The sequence below is a fragment of the Bos grunniens genome, chromosome X (assembly GCF_055505025.1).
Source record: "Bos grunniens cultivar Pamir isolate PY7600 chromosome X, Bosgru_T2T1.0, whole genome shotgun sequence".
In the NCBI taxonomy this organism is placed as follows: Eukaryota; Metazoa; Chordata; class Mammalia; order Artiodactyla; family Bovidae; genus Bos; species Bos grunniens.
The window spans coordinates 144,236,517-144,252,498 of record NC_141194.1 but is presented as its reverse complement, the minus strand read 5'-3'; the positions used below and the strand labels follow the sequence as shown (position 1 = coordinate 144,252,498).

The window sequence follows — 15,982 nt, the reverse complement described above, 5'->3', positions numbered from 1 at the left end:
TGGATGCCTGTAATCTCCCTTTTTTTCTACTTTAGACTTGCCTGTTCTTCAAGGCCCATTTCCTCCATAAAGCCTTCACTAACTAATGTAGTGGTTAAAATTTTAACTACTTCGCTTTAGGGGAAAAGGATTTGCTTTTATTAATTTAATTCACAGTAAAGTTTCCAGGTCTTGATTACTATTAAAAACAGGGACTATTTGTACCATCTTATATTATCTTATTTTAACAATGCTACTTACAGATTATTAACTACTTCCATTCCTACCCCCTCCCAAACCCCTAAGTAACTCCCAACATTGTTTGAGTAGAAGACCTATTAAATGAGGAGCATAGGGACTTTCCTGGCAGTCCAGTGGTTGGGATGCCACACTTCCACTGTAGGAAGCAAAGGGTTCAGTCCCTGGTTGGGTGACTAAGATCCCATATGCTGTGCGGTGCAGCTGGGTTGTAGGGGGCGGGGGATGGGAAATGAACACAGTAGTTCTTTGACCCAAAAAGTACTGATGCCCTGAAGTATTCAACTCTTTTTTCTGGAGTAGTTGAGTATCATTTATATCTGTTATTTTCAGGAAAAGATTCTTTGGGGTTCCTTTCATGTCTGTCATTCTGTATGGAGACAGTTAAATGAAGCCTCTATGCCTTTGGAGTTTGATATCTAGTATTATCTTTGAGCCTATTACTTGCTGCAGTGAGGCACAGTAAGCATGGTGGAGTTTATTTCCCTTATATATGTGTTCTTTTTTCTTTTTCCTCATGATAGTGATATCTTATATTTTATCTCTTTTGAGATATAGACTTACATCTCTTATAGACTCTTGTCTTCTTAGCATCCATGCAAAATAGAGTCCATAAAAGCACTTATTGTACCGTTGGGCATACAGAGTGACATACCCAACATCATTCACCTACTCATTGGTCATGCCATGCCTAGAATTCTGGCTCTTATACTCTGTTTCTATTGATTTCCGAAAGTAGCTCAGTAAACATAAGGAAGAAAGGAAGAGGGGTGTGTTTAGTTTGCTCCATTATGCTCCAGTCATGTAACATTTCTTCTTGACACTAGAAGTTGTAAGTATGATGTTTGCCTAAAAATTAATGTTTTTCTTGGATAAATCTATTTATGTTTGGTGTGCTTGATTAGTGGAATACCAATATGGGTGTTATAGCATTTAATTTCTGCTTAGAATTTTTGAGAATAGATTGTAGGGGAGGAAAAAGTTTCCTCTACTATCTTATGTCCTGTGGCTGGGATCTATGAAATAATCTGACAAAAGACAGATTAAGAGGAGAGACAGTTTATTATGTATGCATATGGAGGCCTTCCTAGGGAAAGAGTGAAGACCCCAAAAAGCTGTTATACACAAGAGCTTATATATCATTTTAACAAAGAGCAAAGTTAGTGGAAAAGTGACAAGATAAATAAAAAGGAGTTTAGGCTTTTAGGGGCAGTAAATTGTGAGAAGGTAAATCTGTTGGGGAAACTAATGGAAGGTAATGGTTATTTACTAAGATTCTGTTTAGGCAGATAAGATTGATTCTCTCCTTCCTGGTAAGGGAGAGGTGAGGGGGAGACACATTCACAAAGGGCATTTTATGCTCTGCTTTCAAGTAGAAGGGAGGAGGGCAGATGTTTTTTCTTGTCTCTGTTTCTTCTCAGTTGCCTTCAGCTCAAAATAATCCTAGGCAAAGGGGCATGTTTTGGGGTGACATTCTGATCCCCTTCAAAATCATTAGAGTCTAAAACTTGGATGAAAGGACTTAACTATAAGAAAGTGAGAGGAAATTTTTGTGAAATTGTACACATGCAGTATTTTATTAAAAATGCACAGTAGTTTATATTTGGTTCAGTCAACAAACAATTATTAAATGTCAAAAATGTGTTAGGCACTAAAAATATAAAGATGCAGTGGATACTTCATGTCAATGAGCAATGTGTGGGAGAAGACAGATATCAACAATGATAATATATGCCCAAAACAGAATTACCATTTTCCTGAGAAAATCACTCCTTTGATGGTCTACATACTTGATATCAGGTTGTTGTTTAATAAATATGTCATCTCCTGAGTTAGAAGCTGTGATCACTTTTCATTCTCTTGTCTCTTTCAGTGTCTACTCATTTACCATATCCTGTCCACCTAATCTCAGAAATGTCTTTGGAATCTGGCCATTCCTATCATTTCCACTGCTACAATCCAGGCCTTTATCTCTTACCTGGACCATTATAGCTGTTCTCCCAGATTCCACTCTTTGATCCACACTGCCAGCAGAATTAGTTTCCTGTAAAACAAATCTGATCATGTTCAGTTCAGTTCATTCGCTCAGTCATGTCCAACTCTTTGTGATCCCATGAATTGCAGCACACCAGGCCTCCCTGTCCATCACCAACTCCCGGAGTTCACTCAAACTCACGTCCATCGAGTTGGTGATGCCATCCAGCCATCTCATCCTCTGTCGTCCCCTTCTCCTCCTGCCCCCAATCCCTCCCAGCATCAGAGTCTTTTCCAATGAGTCAACTCTTCGCATGAGGTGGCCAAAATACTGGAGTTTCAGCTTTAGCATCATTCCTTCCAAAGCACACCCAGGACTGATCTCCTTTAGGATGGACTGGTTGGATCTCCTTGCAGTCCAAGGGACTCTTAAGAGTCTTCTCCAACACCACAGTTCAAAAGCATCAATTCTTCAGCGCTCAGCTTTCTTCACAGTCCAACTCTCACATCCATTCATGACCACTGGAAAAACCATAGCCTTGACTGGACGGACCTGATCATGTTACTCTACTGTTTAAGCACTCCTTTTGGCTCTCTTTTTTTTCCTATAGGATTGAGTCTACATTCCTTAGATGACTCAGTCTTTCAGAGATCAGCCTGACCTCAGCTCTCACTGTTACTTCCAACCCTTCCCTCTCCCAAACCTTATGTTCTGAGCCACTTGGTTGTTCATGCCCCAACACAAATGTCAGACCCTTTGTTGATTCCGTGTATTTACATATGCTTTTCCCCTTTTGCCTGGGAAATTCATTTAAGACTTTTCTCCTCACTGAAACATTCCTTGCTTCAACTAATTTAATCAGTGCTCCCTCACTGTTCCCATGGTACTTTACCTGTAGTTCTGTTAAAAGCATTTACTATATACTGTATCAATTTATGTAACACCAGCTAACATTTTATGAGCCTTTACTCTGTGCCATGTACTTTACTAAGTACATTTTATGTCTTACTTTACCTCACAACAATCCTGGTACTGTTGTGAAATACTGTTAAGAACCCTGTTTTACAGATGAAGAAAAGAAGGCTTAGAGATATTGAGTAATATACCAATTTTACACAGTAGGTAGATACAGTACCAGAATTAGAACCCAGCTCTAATCAGTCGTTTGGGCTTCCCTGGTGGCTCAGATTGTAAAGAATCTGCCTACAGTGAGAATATCCGGGTTCAATCCCTGGGTCAGAAAGATCCCCTGGAGTAGGGAATGGCTACCCACTCAAGTATTCTTCCCTGGAGAATCACACGGATAGAGGAGCCTGGAGAGCTACACTCCATGGGGTCAAAAAAAAGCTGGTCATGACTGAACGACTAACACTTTCACTTCTCTCATTTGTCTTTAGATCTAATGCTGTTAACCATTATGCTCCAGTAGTTGGCATCTGAAGGTCTGGTACTGTGTCTTCATTTAGTCAGCAAATACTTATTGGGCGTGTGTTGTTGTTCAGTTGCTAAGTCATGTCCGACTCTTTGCAAGCCCATGGACTGCAGCACGCCAGGCTCCCCTGTCCTTCACTATCTCCCAGAGTTTGCTCAAATTCATATCCATTGAGTTGGTGCTATCTAATCATCTCATCCTCTACTGCCTTCTTCTTTTGTCTTCTGTCTTTCCCAGCATCTTTTCCCAGGAGTTGGCTCTTTGCATCAAGTGGCCAAAATATTGGAGCTTCAGGTTCAGCATCAGTCCTTCTAATGAATATTCAGGGTTGTTCTTTTGGATTGACTGGTTTGATCTCCTTGCTGTCCAAGGGACTCTCAAGAGTCTTAAAACCATAATTCAAAAGCATTAATTATTTGATGCTCAGCCTTCTCTCCAGTCCAACTCTCACATCTTTAGATGACTACTGGAAAAACCACGGCTTTGACTATATGGACCTTTACTGGCAAAGTAATGTCTCTGCTTTTTAATATGCTGTCTAGGTTTGTCATAGCTTTCCTTCCAAGGAGCAAGCATCTTTGAATTTCATGGCTGCTGTCACTTTCTTCAGTGATATTGGGAGCCCAAGAAAATAAAATGTGTTGCTGCTTCTACTTTTGCCTCTTCTATTTGCCATGAAGTGATGGGACCAGATGCCATGACCTTAGTTTTTTGAATGTTGAGTTTAAAGCCAGCTTTTTCATTCTCCTCTTTCACCTTCATCAAGAGGCTCTTTAGTTCCTCTTCACTTTCTGCCATAAGGGTGGTGTCATCTTCATATCTGAAGTTATTGATATTTCTCCCAGCAATCTTGATTCCAGCTTGTGATTCATCCAGTCTGGCATTTCACATGATGTACTGGGCGTATAAGTTAACTAAGCAGGGTGACAATATACAGCCTTGTCCTACTCCTTTCCCAATTTGAAACCAGTCTGTTGTTCATGTCTGCTTCTAACTGTTGCTTCTTGACCTGAATACAGGTTTCTCAGGAGGCAGGTAAGGGGTATTCTCATCTCTTGAAGAATTTTCCACAGTTTGTTGTAATCCACACAGACAAAGGCTTTCACACAGTCAATGAAGCAGATGTTTTTCTGGAACTCCCTTGCTTTCTCTGTGATCCTGTGAATGTTGACAATTTGATCTCAATTCCTCTGCCTTTTCCAAACCCAGCTTGTACATTTGGAAGTTTTTGGTTCACATACTGTTGAAGCCTAGCTGAAGGATTTTGAGCGTAAACTTAGTAGCACGTGAAATGAGCACAACTGTATGGTAGTTTGGCACTGTCCTTCTTTGTGATTGGAATGAAAACTGACCTTTTCCAGTCCTGTGGCCATTGCTGAGTTGTCCAAATTTGCTCACATTTTGAATGCAACACTTTTAACAGCATCACCTTTTAGGATTTTAAATAACTCAACTGGAATGCCATCACCTTCACTAGCTTTGTTCATAGTAATGCTTCCTAAGGCCCCCTTGATTTCACACTCCAGGATGTTTGGCTCTAGGTGAGTGCCCACACCATCATGGTTATCCAGGTCCTTAAGACCTTTTTTGTATAGTTCTGTGTATTCTTGCCACCTGTTCTTTGTCTCTTTTGCCTCTGTTTGGTCATTACATTTCCTGTCCTTTATTTGCCCATCCTTGCATGAAATGTTCCTTTGGTATCTCCAGTTTTCTTGACGAGGTCTCTAGTCTTTCCCATTCTGTTGTTTTCCTCTACTTTTTTGTACTTTCATTGAAGAAGGCCTGTTATCTCTCCTTGCTATTCTCTGGAATGCTTCATTCAGTTGGGTATATTTTTCCTTTACTCCCTTGCCTTTCACCTCCCAGCTATCTGTAAAGCCTCCTCAGACAACCTCTTTACCTAGTTGCATTTCTTTTCCTTGGTGATTGTTTTGGTCACTGCCTACTGTACAGTGTTATGAACCTCTGTTCATAGTTGTTTAGGCACTCTGTGTACCAGATCTAGTCCCTTGAATCTGTTTGTCACTTCTACTATATAATCATTAGGGATTTGATTTAGGTCATATCTGAATGACCTAATGGTTTTCCCTAATTTCTTCAGTTAAGCCTGAATTTTGCAATAAGGAGCTCATGATCTGAGCCACAGTCAGCTCTAAATCTTCTTTTTGCTGACTGTGTAGATCGTCTCCATCTTTGGCTGCAAAGAATGTAATCAGTCTGTTTTCAGTATTGACCATTGGGTGATGTCCATGTGTAGAGTCATCTCTTGTGTTGTTGGAAGAGTGTGTTTGCTATGACCAGTGTGTTCTCTTGACAAAATTCTGTTAACCTTTGCCCTGCTTCATTTTGTACACCAAGGCCAAACTTGGCTGTTACTCCAGGTATCTCTTGACTTCCTGCTTTTGCATTCCAATTCCCTATGATGAAAAGGACATCTTTTTTTTTTTTTTTTTAGATGTTGGTTCTAAAAGGGCTTGTAGGTCTTCATAAAACTGGTCAGCTTCAGCTTCTTCAACATCAGTGGTTGGGGCATAGACTTGGATTCCTGTGATGTTGAGTGGTTTGCCTTAGAAATGAACTGAGATCATTCTGTCATTTTTGAGATTGCACCCAAGTACTACATCTCAAACTCTTTGTTGACCATGATGGCTACTCCATTTCTTCTATGGGATTCTTGCCTACAGTAGTAGATATAATGGCCATCTGAATTAAATTGGCCCATTCCCATTCACTTTTGTTCACTGATTACTAAGATATTGATGTTCACTCTTGCTATCTCCTGCTTGATCACATCCAATTTACCTTGATTCATGAACCTAACATTCTAGCTTCTTACACACTATTTTTCTTTACAGCATTGAACTTTACTTTCACCACGAGGCACATCGACAACTGAACATCATTTCCACTTTGGCCCAGCCACTTCTTTCTTTCTGGAGCTATTAGTAATTGCCCAGAGAAGGCAATGGCACCCCACTCCAGTACTCTTGCCTGGAAAATCCCATGGACAGAGGAGCGTGGTGGGCTGCAGTCCATGGGGTCGCGAAGAGTCGGACATGACTGAGCGACTTCACTTTCACTTTTCACTTTCATGCATTGGAGAAGGAAATGGCAACCCACTCCAGCGTTCTTGCCTGGAGAATCCCAGGGACAGGGGAGCCTGGTGGGCTGCCGTCTATGGGGTCGCACAGAGTTAGACACGACTGAAGCAACTTAGCACCAGCAGCAGCAGTAATTGCCCTCCACTCTTCCCAATAGCATATTGGACACCTTCTGACCTGCAGGGAGGTGGGGGGAGGCACTCATCTTTTGGTGTCATATCTTTCTATCTTTTCATACTGTTTATATTAATGGGGTTCTCACACCAAGAACACTGGAGTGGTTTGCCATTCCCTCCTCCAGTGGACCACATTCTGTCAGAACTCTCTACTATGACCCGTCTTTCTTGGGTGACCCTGCACAGCATGGCTCAGAGCTTCATTGAGTTATGCAAGCCCCTTCTCCATGACAAGGCTGTGATCCATGAAGGCTGGGGATATAGTAGTGAATAAAAGAAACCAAAAAATCTGTTTTTATGAAACTTACTCTCGTGGTTGAAGACAGAGAAACAAAACAGGTAAATTTTGTAATATATTAGAAGGTGAAAGTTTTCATGGAAAAAAAATAAAACAAAGCGGGGTGATGGGAGGTAAATACAGTGGACAAGCAAAGCTTCATTGAGAAGTTGTCATTTGAGGAAAACTTGAAGGAGGTAAGAGGGATCATCTATCTGGCTACGTGGAGGAGAAGAACATTCCAGGTAGAGGGAACAGCAGCATGTGAAACAGTGAAAAGGCAGGAGTTCTGGTATGTTCAGTAATTATAGCATTGAGGCCTGGGTAGTTGGAGCCAGTGAGCAAGAGAAAAGTAGTGGAAAATGAAGTCATGGAGGTACAGATGGGGCAGCCATAATATGTAGGCCACTGCAAGGACTTTGGCTTTTACTCTGAGAAAGAAGCCGATGCAGAGTTTTTGAACAGAGAATGACATAGTCTGACATATTTTAAAAGGCTTATTCTGACTTAAATACTGAGAATAGATTATATGTAGATTTGAAATATTTATTTTGGCATTCAAGTTATATACCATACCTGGTATATAGTAAGTGTTAATAAATATCAAAATGTTAACAAATTTTCAAAGCAATCTAACTTTAAAATGACATTTTTATATAATCAGGATGTTTAGATATAAATTAGATATTAGATGATACAAATGGTATTTTTAGGTATGATAATGTAATGATAATTATATTTAAAAGAGAGATTGTTAGTTAGAGATACGTATAGAATATTTACTGATAAAATGATGTTTAGATCTTACTGCTCCAGCAAAAAAAAGCAAATACATAAAAGTGGGAAGATTGATAAAACAAGATGAATAAAATGTTGATAATCATTAAAGAAGGTGATGGATGCATGGAGTTTATTTTACTGTATATTATTTTATCTACTTCTGTGTATATTTGGAATATTCATAATAAGGTTTAATATATACATTATATTTACATAGAGAGAAAAATATCTCTCTACATATATATATATCTATTCAGAGAGATATAGATAAAATATATAAGATTTCATTTGGTAATTCTGCCTTTTAAAATATATCATAAAGAAATAATCATATATGCCCAAAGATTTAAGTAAAAGGTTTTTTGTTTTCAAAATAGCTAAAATTTCAACAAATGAAATTTTTATGGTTGGAAAATAAAAACTGTGGTATAATCTATACAGTGTAATAGATTATTATGTTGCAGTCCTTAAATTCTTTTCAAAGATTATTTAATGCCATTAAAAAATATCCTAAATGTATAGTGAAAAAAGCAGAATGAAAAGTTAGATATATTATCCCAATCTTGACTAAAAATATCTATAAATATTTATAGATTTTAAAATTTAAAGGAAATATAAATTGTAACTAGTAGTTACCTCTAAGTGATAGGGTTTTAGGTCATTTTTATTTGATTCTTTATATTTCTCTGTATTTCTAAAATTTTCTTCAGTAAATTTACCTGATTTTATTAGGACTACAGGAGAAGGTCCCCAGCAGGGGCCCAGGCACCCAGTTTTTGTGGAGAAGGAAATGGCAACCCACTCCAGTATTCTTGCCTGGAGAATTCCGTGGACAGAGGAACCTGGCAGGCTACAGTCCATGGGGTCGCAAAAAATTAGACACGACTGAGCGACTAACACACATGTACACGTTAAGACTACAGAAGATACTATACAAATCTCCGGTTTAAGCCTTTTGAAACTTCTGTTAGGATAAACAAATAATAAAATGGGGATAAAGATTCATGTTCCAGGACGTTTTTTTTTTTTTTTTTCCAGGACGTTTGTTGATTTGCTGTTTATTTCGCAAAAAGTTGAAAATGTCTAAATTACCAACAAATTGGAAATGATTAAATTATGATACATCCATATGCAACTAGTAGGTGTTTCCAAAGAGTGAAATATGGAAGGTGCTCATGTAAAATAAAAGGAAGATACTGAACCACATGTTGTTCAGTTGCTCAGTCTTGTCCAACTCTCTTGGGACCCCATGGACTTCAGCCCACCAAGGCGCCTCTGTCCATGGGATTTCCCAGGCAAGAATACGGGAGTGGGTTGCCATTTCCTTCTCCAGGGGATCTTTCTGACCCAGGGATCAAACCCACGTCTCCTGGATTCGCAGGAAGGTTCTTTATCACTGAGCCAACAGGGAAGCCCAAGTCATGTGTACAATATGATTGCAATTATATTTTTAAAAAATGAAAGATTAAAGATGTCCAACTTAGTTTTTCTACTTTCTATGCTTTCTGATTTGTGTATACTGAGTATGTATTACTTTATAATCAAAAATACATGAAGTATTTTAAAAATATGTAGAATACAAGGGAAAGAAAATGGCTGTTTTTTTAACTTTATATTGGAGTATAGTTGATTAACAATGTTGTGATAGGTTCAGGTATACAGCAAAGTGATTCAGATATACATGAAAGAAAATGGATGTTTAAGGAGAAAAAAAGAGACCTGGAATCATGGCTAGGGGCAGTACACTAAGGAGTTAGTTAAATGAAAAGGATTATTAAACATAAAGTTGAATTTGATGTAACAGGGCAAGAAGCCTGTTTTGTTTTGTGTCTTCCCCTGGTGCTCGCTAATCTGACAGTAAAATTAGAGGAAGTAGCTGTAGTCATCCAGCATTAGGAGTGTTTGGCAAAGGGTCAGGGCATTGATATTGTTGGTCTCCCTCCACAGTGGATGTGAGGATGTTTTTATAACCTATAAAATTGTTAACAGCTGGCAGGAGTAGTTTCTTTCTGTCCTCATGGCCACCATCCTATTTAAGCCCTCATTACTCTTAAACTTACTGACTGCTCTTCCTACCCCAACTCTCTTTCCAAACCACCTTTTATGTTATTACCCAGCATTCTCTTTCTAAAGTCCCAGTCAGATCATGTTATTTTTTTCTTTTCAGAAACTTGTCTTGGTTCCCCGTATCCTTAGAATGTCTGAAATTTTAAACTGCAAATCCAGGGGTCTTTATGATCTGGTCTCAAAGTACCTTTCTGTCCTAATCCCCTACTTTTTTGCATACAAGTTTTTCTCCCTCCTCATTATCCTACCTACCCTTCCCTAAATATACAAGTCTTAGCTAACCTGTATTTTTGCTCAAGCAACATCCTCTAAAACATACGAGGACCAACCTCTGGACTTACAGTTACATGCTTTGGTTCTGCTGTTTACAGGTGGCTGTGTGACTTTTAATATATTATTTTGACCTCTTTGAGCCTCAATTTTTTGTTAATTCTTCATCTTCATAATGGTAATACCTACCTCACAGAGTTGTTGGGATTCACTCAGATAATAAATACAAAAGCATATTGCAAACTAAATGCATGGCAAACATGCATGGCATTATTTTCTACCCACCTCTACCTGTCAGGATGCTTTTGACTTCAAATAACAGAAATTCAACTGAAAGTGTCTTAAACAATAAGGCAGCCAGTCTGGAAGTAAGGCAGCTCCAGAGTTAGTTAATTCAGCAGCTCAGTTACATCATCAGAGACAGAAAGTCCTTCCATCCTCCTGCTTTGCTGTTCATTATCTGTTCTTCTCTTTAACTTGGTCCCCTCATGGTAGTAAGATGACTGCTACTGTCTTGGTGACTTACTGTCACATACAGACAGCAGTGTTCAGAGGCAGAAAAGAGGAAGGTCCCTTTAGAATACTCCTTTTTAAGAGTGAGGAAATCTTTCTAGAAGCCTCTCTATCTCCTCATCTGCAAACAACCTGCCCTCATGTTTTATTGATGAAAATTCTAGCATATGCTTATGCCTAAACCAATCATTGGTGGAAAAGAGAGTGAGCTCATTTTAATTAGCTTAAACCAATCGTGATCAGTTCAGTTGCTCAGTCATGTCCAACTCTTTACGACCAAATAAACCGCAGCACACCAGGCCTCCCTGTCCCTCACCAACTCCCGGAGTCCACCCAAACCCATATCCATTGAGTTGATGATGCCATCCAACCATCTTATCCTCTCCCGTCCCCTTCTCCTCCTGCCCTCAATCTTTCCCAGCATCAGGGTCTTTTCCAATGAGTCAACTCTTCACATCAGGTGGCCAAAGTATTGGAGTTTCAGCTTCAACATCAGTCCTTCTAGTGAACACCCAGGACTGATCTCCTGTAGGATGGACTGATTGGAACTCCTTGCAGTCCAAGGGACTCTCAAGAGTCTTCTCCAACACCACAGTTCAAAAGCATCAATTCTTCAGTGTTCAGCTTTCTTTATAGTCCAACTCTCACATCCATACATGATCACTGGAAAAACCATAGCTGTGACTAGATGGACCTTTGTTGACAAAGTAATGTCTCTGCTTTTTAATATGTTGTCTAGGTTGGTCATAACTTTGCTTCCAAGGAATAAGCATCTTTTAATTTCATGGCTGCAATCACCATCTGCAGTGATTTTGGAGCCCAGAAAAATAAAGTCAGCCAGTGTTTCACTGTTTCCCCATCTATTTCCCATGAAGTGATGGGACCGGATGCCATGATCTTAGTTTTCTGAGTGTTGAGCTTTAAAGCTAACTTTTTCACTCTCCTCTTTCACTTTTATCAAAAGGCTCTTTAGTTCCTCTTCACTTTCTGCCATAAGGGTGGTGTCATCTGCATATCTGAGGTTATTGATATTTCTCCCGGCAATCTTGATTCTAGCTTGTGCTTCATCCAGCCCAGCGTTTCTCATGATATACTCTGCATATAAGTTAAATTTAAATAGGGTGACAATATACAGCCTTGACGTACTCCTTTTCCTATTTGGAACCAGTCTGTGGTTCCATGTCCAGTTCTAACTGTTGCTTCCTGACCTGCATATAGGTTACTCAAGAGGCAGGTCAAGTGGTCTGGGATTCCCATCTCTTTCAGAATTTTCCACAGTTTATTGTGATCCACACAGTCAAAGGCTTTGGCATAGTCAATAAAGAAGAAATAGATGTTTTTCTGGAACTCTCTTGCTTTTTCACTGATCCAGTGGATGTTGGCAATTTGATCTCTGGTTCCTCTGCCTTTTCTAAAACCAGCTTTAACATCTGGAAGTTCACGGTTCACATATTGCTGAAGCCTGGCTTGGAGAATTTTAAGCATCACTTTACTAGCGTGTGAGATGAGTGCAATTGTGCCACAGTTTGAGCATTCTTTGGCATTGCCTTTCTTTGGGATTGGAATGAAAACTGACCTTTTCCAGTCCTGTGGCCATTGCTGAGTTTTCCAAATTTGCTGGCATGTTGAGTGCAGCACTTTCACAGCATCGTCTTTCAGGATTTGAAATAGCTCAACTGGAATTCCATCACCTCCACTAGCTTTGTTCATAGTGATGCTTCCTAAGGCCCACTTGACTTCACGTTCCAGGATGTCTGGCTCTAGGTGAGTGATCACACCATCGTGATTATCTGGGTCATGAAGATATTTTTTTTACCATTCTTCTGTGTATTCTTGCCACCTCTTCTTAATATCTTCTGCTTCTGTTAGGTCCCTACCATTTCTGTCCTTTATTAAGCCCGTGATCATCCCCTGGTATTTGCTCCCATCTCTCCTAAAGGAACAGATGCTAAAAAAAAAAAAGTGAGAGCTTTGTTAGAGAGGGAAAGATTGCAATAGCACAATGATTTTAAGGATGATCCTGGTTTATTAGGACAAGGAGGTGAGGAAGTAGTAAGTAGTAGATTCAACATAAAGAAGAGTTGGGTTTTAGTGGGTCAAAATTTCAGTTAAACATCATACAAAACGAAGAGAAAACAAATAGGGAGGAAAGAGTATGAAGCTTTTGTTTTTCTAGTTTTAACATTTGTTTTCATGTCTAAATAGGTATGCAGTGGAACTGACGAAGACCCTGATGATAAAAATGCACCATTTCGACAACGGCCATTTTGCAAATATAAAGGACATACTGCTGATCTCCTTGATCTTTCCTGGTCTAAAGTAAGAAATTCTTATTTGAATTTTGTATTCTGTATAACTTTTTAGGATAGGAACAAATGTTTTATTTGTATGATTGTCACCATCAAGTCCGAATGTCTGTAGCTATTTTGTGGGAGTTACAAATTAATTGAAATTAAAAAAGAGAAATGATAGATTAGGCTCAATAAGAAAATGTTTATATTACTTAACAGCTTCTATCTGGATCTGTCTATATACTTCTTGCTTCTTTTATAAAGTATTTTTGCAAAATAACTATCCTCAGCAAAATGCGTATGACTTCAACTACAAAGATGAAGTCTGACCTAGCCGGTCAAGACTGTTTTGGAGCTAGTCTGCTACCTTCATGAAATTATTAATTTAGGTTTAACAATTATATTCTACAAATCTTCATTTTATGCTTTTTTTTCCTTGCTGCTAAGTCATTTCAGTCGTGTCCGACTCTGGGACCCCAGAGACGACAGCCCACCAGGCTCCCCTGTCCCTGGGATTCTCCAGGCAAGAACACTGGAGTGGGTTGCCATTTCCTTCTCCAGTGCATGAAAGTGAAAAGAGTGAAGTCACTCAGTCGTCTCCAACTCTTAGCGACCCCATGGACTGCAGCCCACCAGGCTCCTCTGTCCATGGGATTCTCCAGGCAAGAGTACTGGAGCGGGGTGCCATTGCCTTCTCCATTTTTTTCCTTAGAGCAAGATTATTTTAGGAGTAGGGGGCTATTTTGCCACCAATCAAATATCTTAGAAGTTTGCAAAAATTTTAAGAGCTATTTTAAATTTCTTTTAAGAGATCTGAAACATGAAGCCGTTTTTGGAATTTTTGCATTATTCAGTATCTTTCTTTGTATTAAAATTTGTCAGTAATCAGAATCTAATATATAATAAGAATTTGTGGGGGAAAGTAATATTTAAAAGCCTTAAATTGAGAAAAGTCATCTGAGTTAGCAAAATACTAGCAAGGATACTGGTAATGCCCATATATTTTAACTATGTCAGGAGAACTTCACGTATCACAAAGATATCACTGGTATGTATTGGCAAGTCAGATTCCCAGGTGGCTTAGTGATGAAGAATCTGACTGCCAATTCAAGAGATGTGGGTTCAGTCCCTGAGTCAGGAAGATCCCCTGGAGAAGAGAATGGCAACCCGCTCTAGTATTCTTGCCTGGAAAATCTCATGGATGGAGGAGCCTGGTGGACTTCCAAAGAGTTGAACATGACTGAGCATGTACACATACTAGCGAGTCAGGCTTCCCTGAGCTCCAGCTTTGAGTCACTCCACTTATGAATTGCTACTCCTATCATATTTGTTTAGATATTATAGGTGTATTTCATAACATCTTTCTCTAACCTCCTGGAACAAGCTTGGGCCTCACCTGGTAGTCTAATTCTAAATTGAGCCCCAGTTGTACCTTTGTTCCCCCTTCACCCTACCCTGTATGAAATCTGTGTTGTCAGAAGATGGAAGTTTAAGGGTTCAGGATGGATTTTTCTTTTAAAAATTTAAAGAAAAAAAATATAAAAAAAAAATAATAAAGTATCCTTAAATCTGATAATCATATTCATCTATAACAAGAAGTACAAAGCACCTAATTGTGAACCCTGCACTCATTTTACTGTCTTAAAGCAAGCCAGTATTTTTTGTGAAATGTAAAACTAACTGAAGAAATTAATTCTCCATTGACCACTGTATCAGTCCGGGTTCTCCAGAGTAACAGAACCAAGAGAAAATATATACATCAGGAGGTTTATTTTAAGGAATTGGCTCACATGATTGTGGGGCCAAGCAAGTTTAAAATCTGTAGGGCAGGCTTTGAAAGCACAGCAGGTGTCATACTGGAGTCTTAAGGCAGAATTTCTTCTCCAGAACACCTTAGTTTTGTTCTTAAGGCCTTCATCTGTCTGTGTGCTCTTCCCTTAAACTTTCTTTTTACTTAACTATTTATGTATGTACATTTCTAGGTCTTATTGGCAATGAGATTCTAAGCCCCTCAAGAGTAGGGGTCTGACTTTCTTTACTGTTCTTTCTTTCAGTATCTAGCACAGTTGATATTTATAGGGGGTTTTCTGTTTGTTGAAAATTTATTTTGTGCCAGGTAGCAAGAATTACCTTGTTAGTTCTTTTTTTTTTTTTTTTTAACATTTACCTTGTTAATGTTATGAGGTGGATGCTATTTCATATTGTGGATTAGAAGACGGGGCCTCTGACCCATCCCAGATCACAAAACTAGTTATGGGTAGAACCTAGATCTGAATCTAATTTTTCTGACTCATAAGACCTTGCTTAGTTCAAGAAAACTATTTAATTTTGTTTAGTTAATAAGTATTTATTGAACAAAAATCTCTTAGCATAATAGAACCAGTCTTAACACATCTTCGACATCTTCACTTTTAGGGATGTCTTAGTTTTTCTTTTGTATACTTAAACCAATGGACTGTTGGAAGAATTGAATAAATTCAGTTTTAATGAACAGCAGACCATAGATTTAGTTTTTATACATTTGTTAAATATAAGTGTATTAAATATAATTATTTATATTTAATTAAATATAAGGAAATATAAAGCAAACTGTATATACTCTTCAAAACTTATGGAACTGAGTGGACCTTGAAAATAAAAAGAATTATTAGATGTTTCAGAAGTTATTGTAAATCTTTGAAAATTCTATTTTTTCCATTATTTTGGTTTTATTTTTGTTTTTGGGTTTTTAGATTTTTTTCTTTTCTCTTTTTTTAACTTGTCAAAGTTGTATTTTTAGTTGTAAGATATATCTTTATTTTAAAATAGGTATACCACATAAAATATACTTTTTTTTTTTACCACTGGCCCAGATAGCATATAT

At 38.5% G+C, this 15,982-nt stretch overlaps 1 protein-coding gene across 1 annotated transcript in view; it reads left to right on the top strand.

The window, feature by feature from the left end:
* Positions 1-15,982, top strand: part of WDR44 (WD repeat domain 44) — a 93,558-nt gene that overhangs the window by 66,664 nt on the left and 10,912 nt on the right. The window contains exon 13 of the mRNA XM_086388273.1: positions 13,034-13,147. Within this exon, the coding sequence (XP_086244399.1) occupies positions 13,034-13,147 (114 nt within the window). The remainder of the gene's footprint in view (positions 1-13,033; positions 13,148-15,982) is intronic.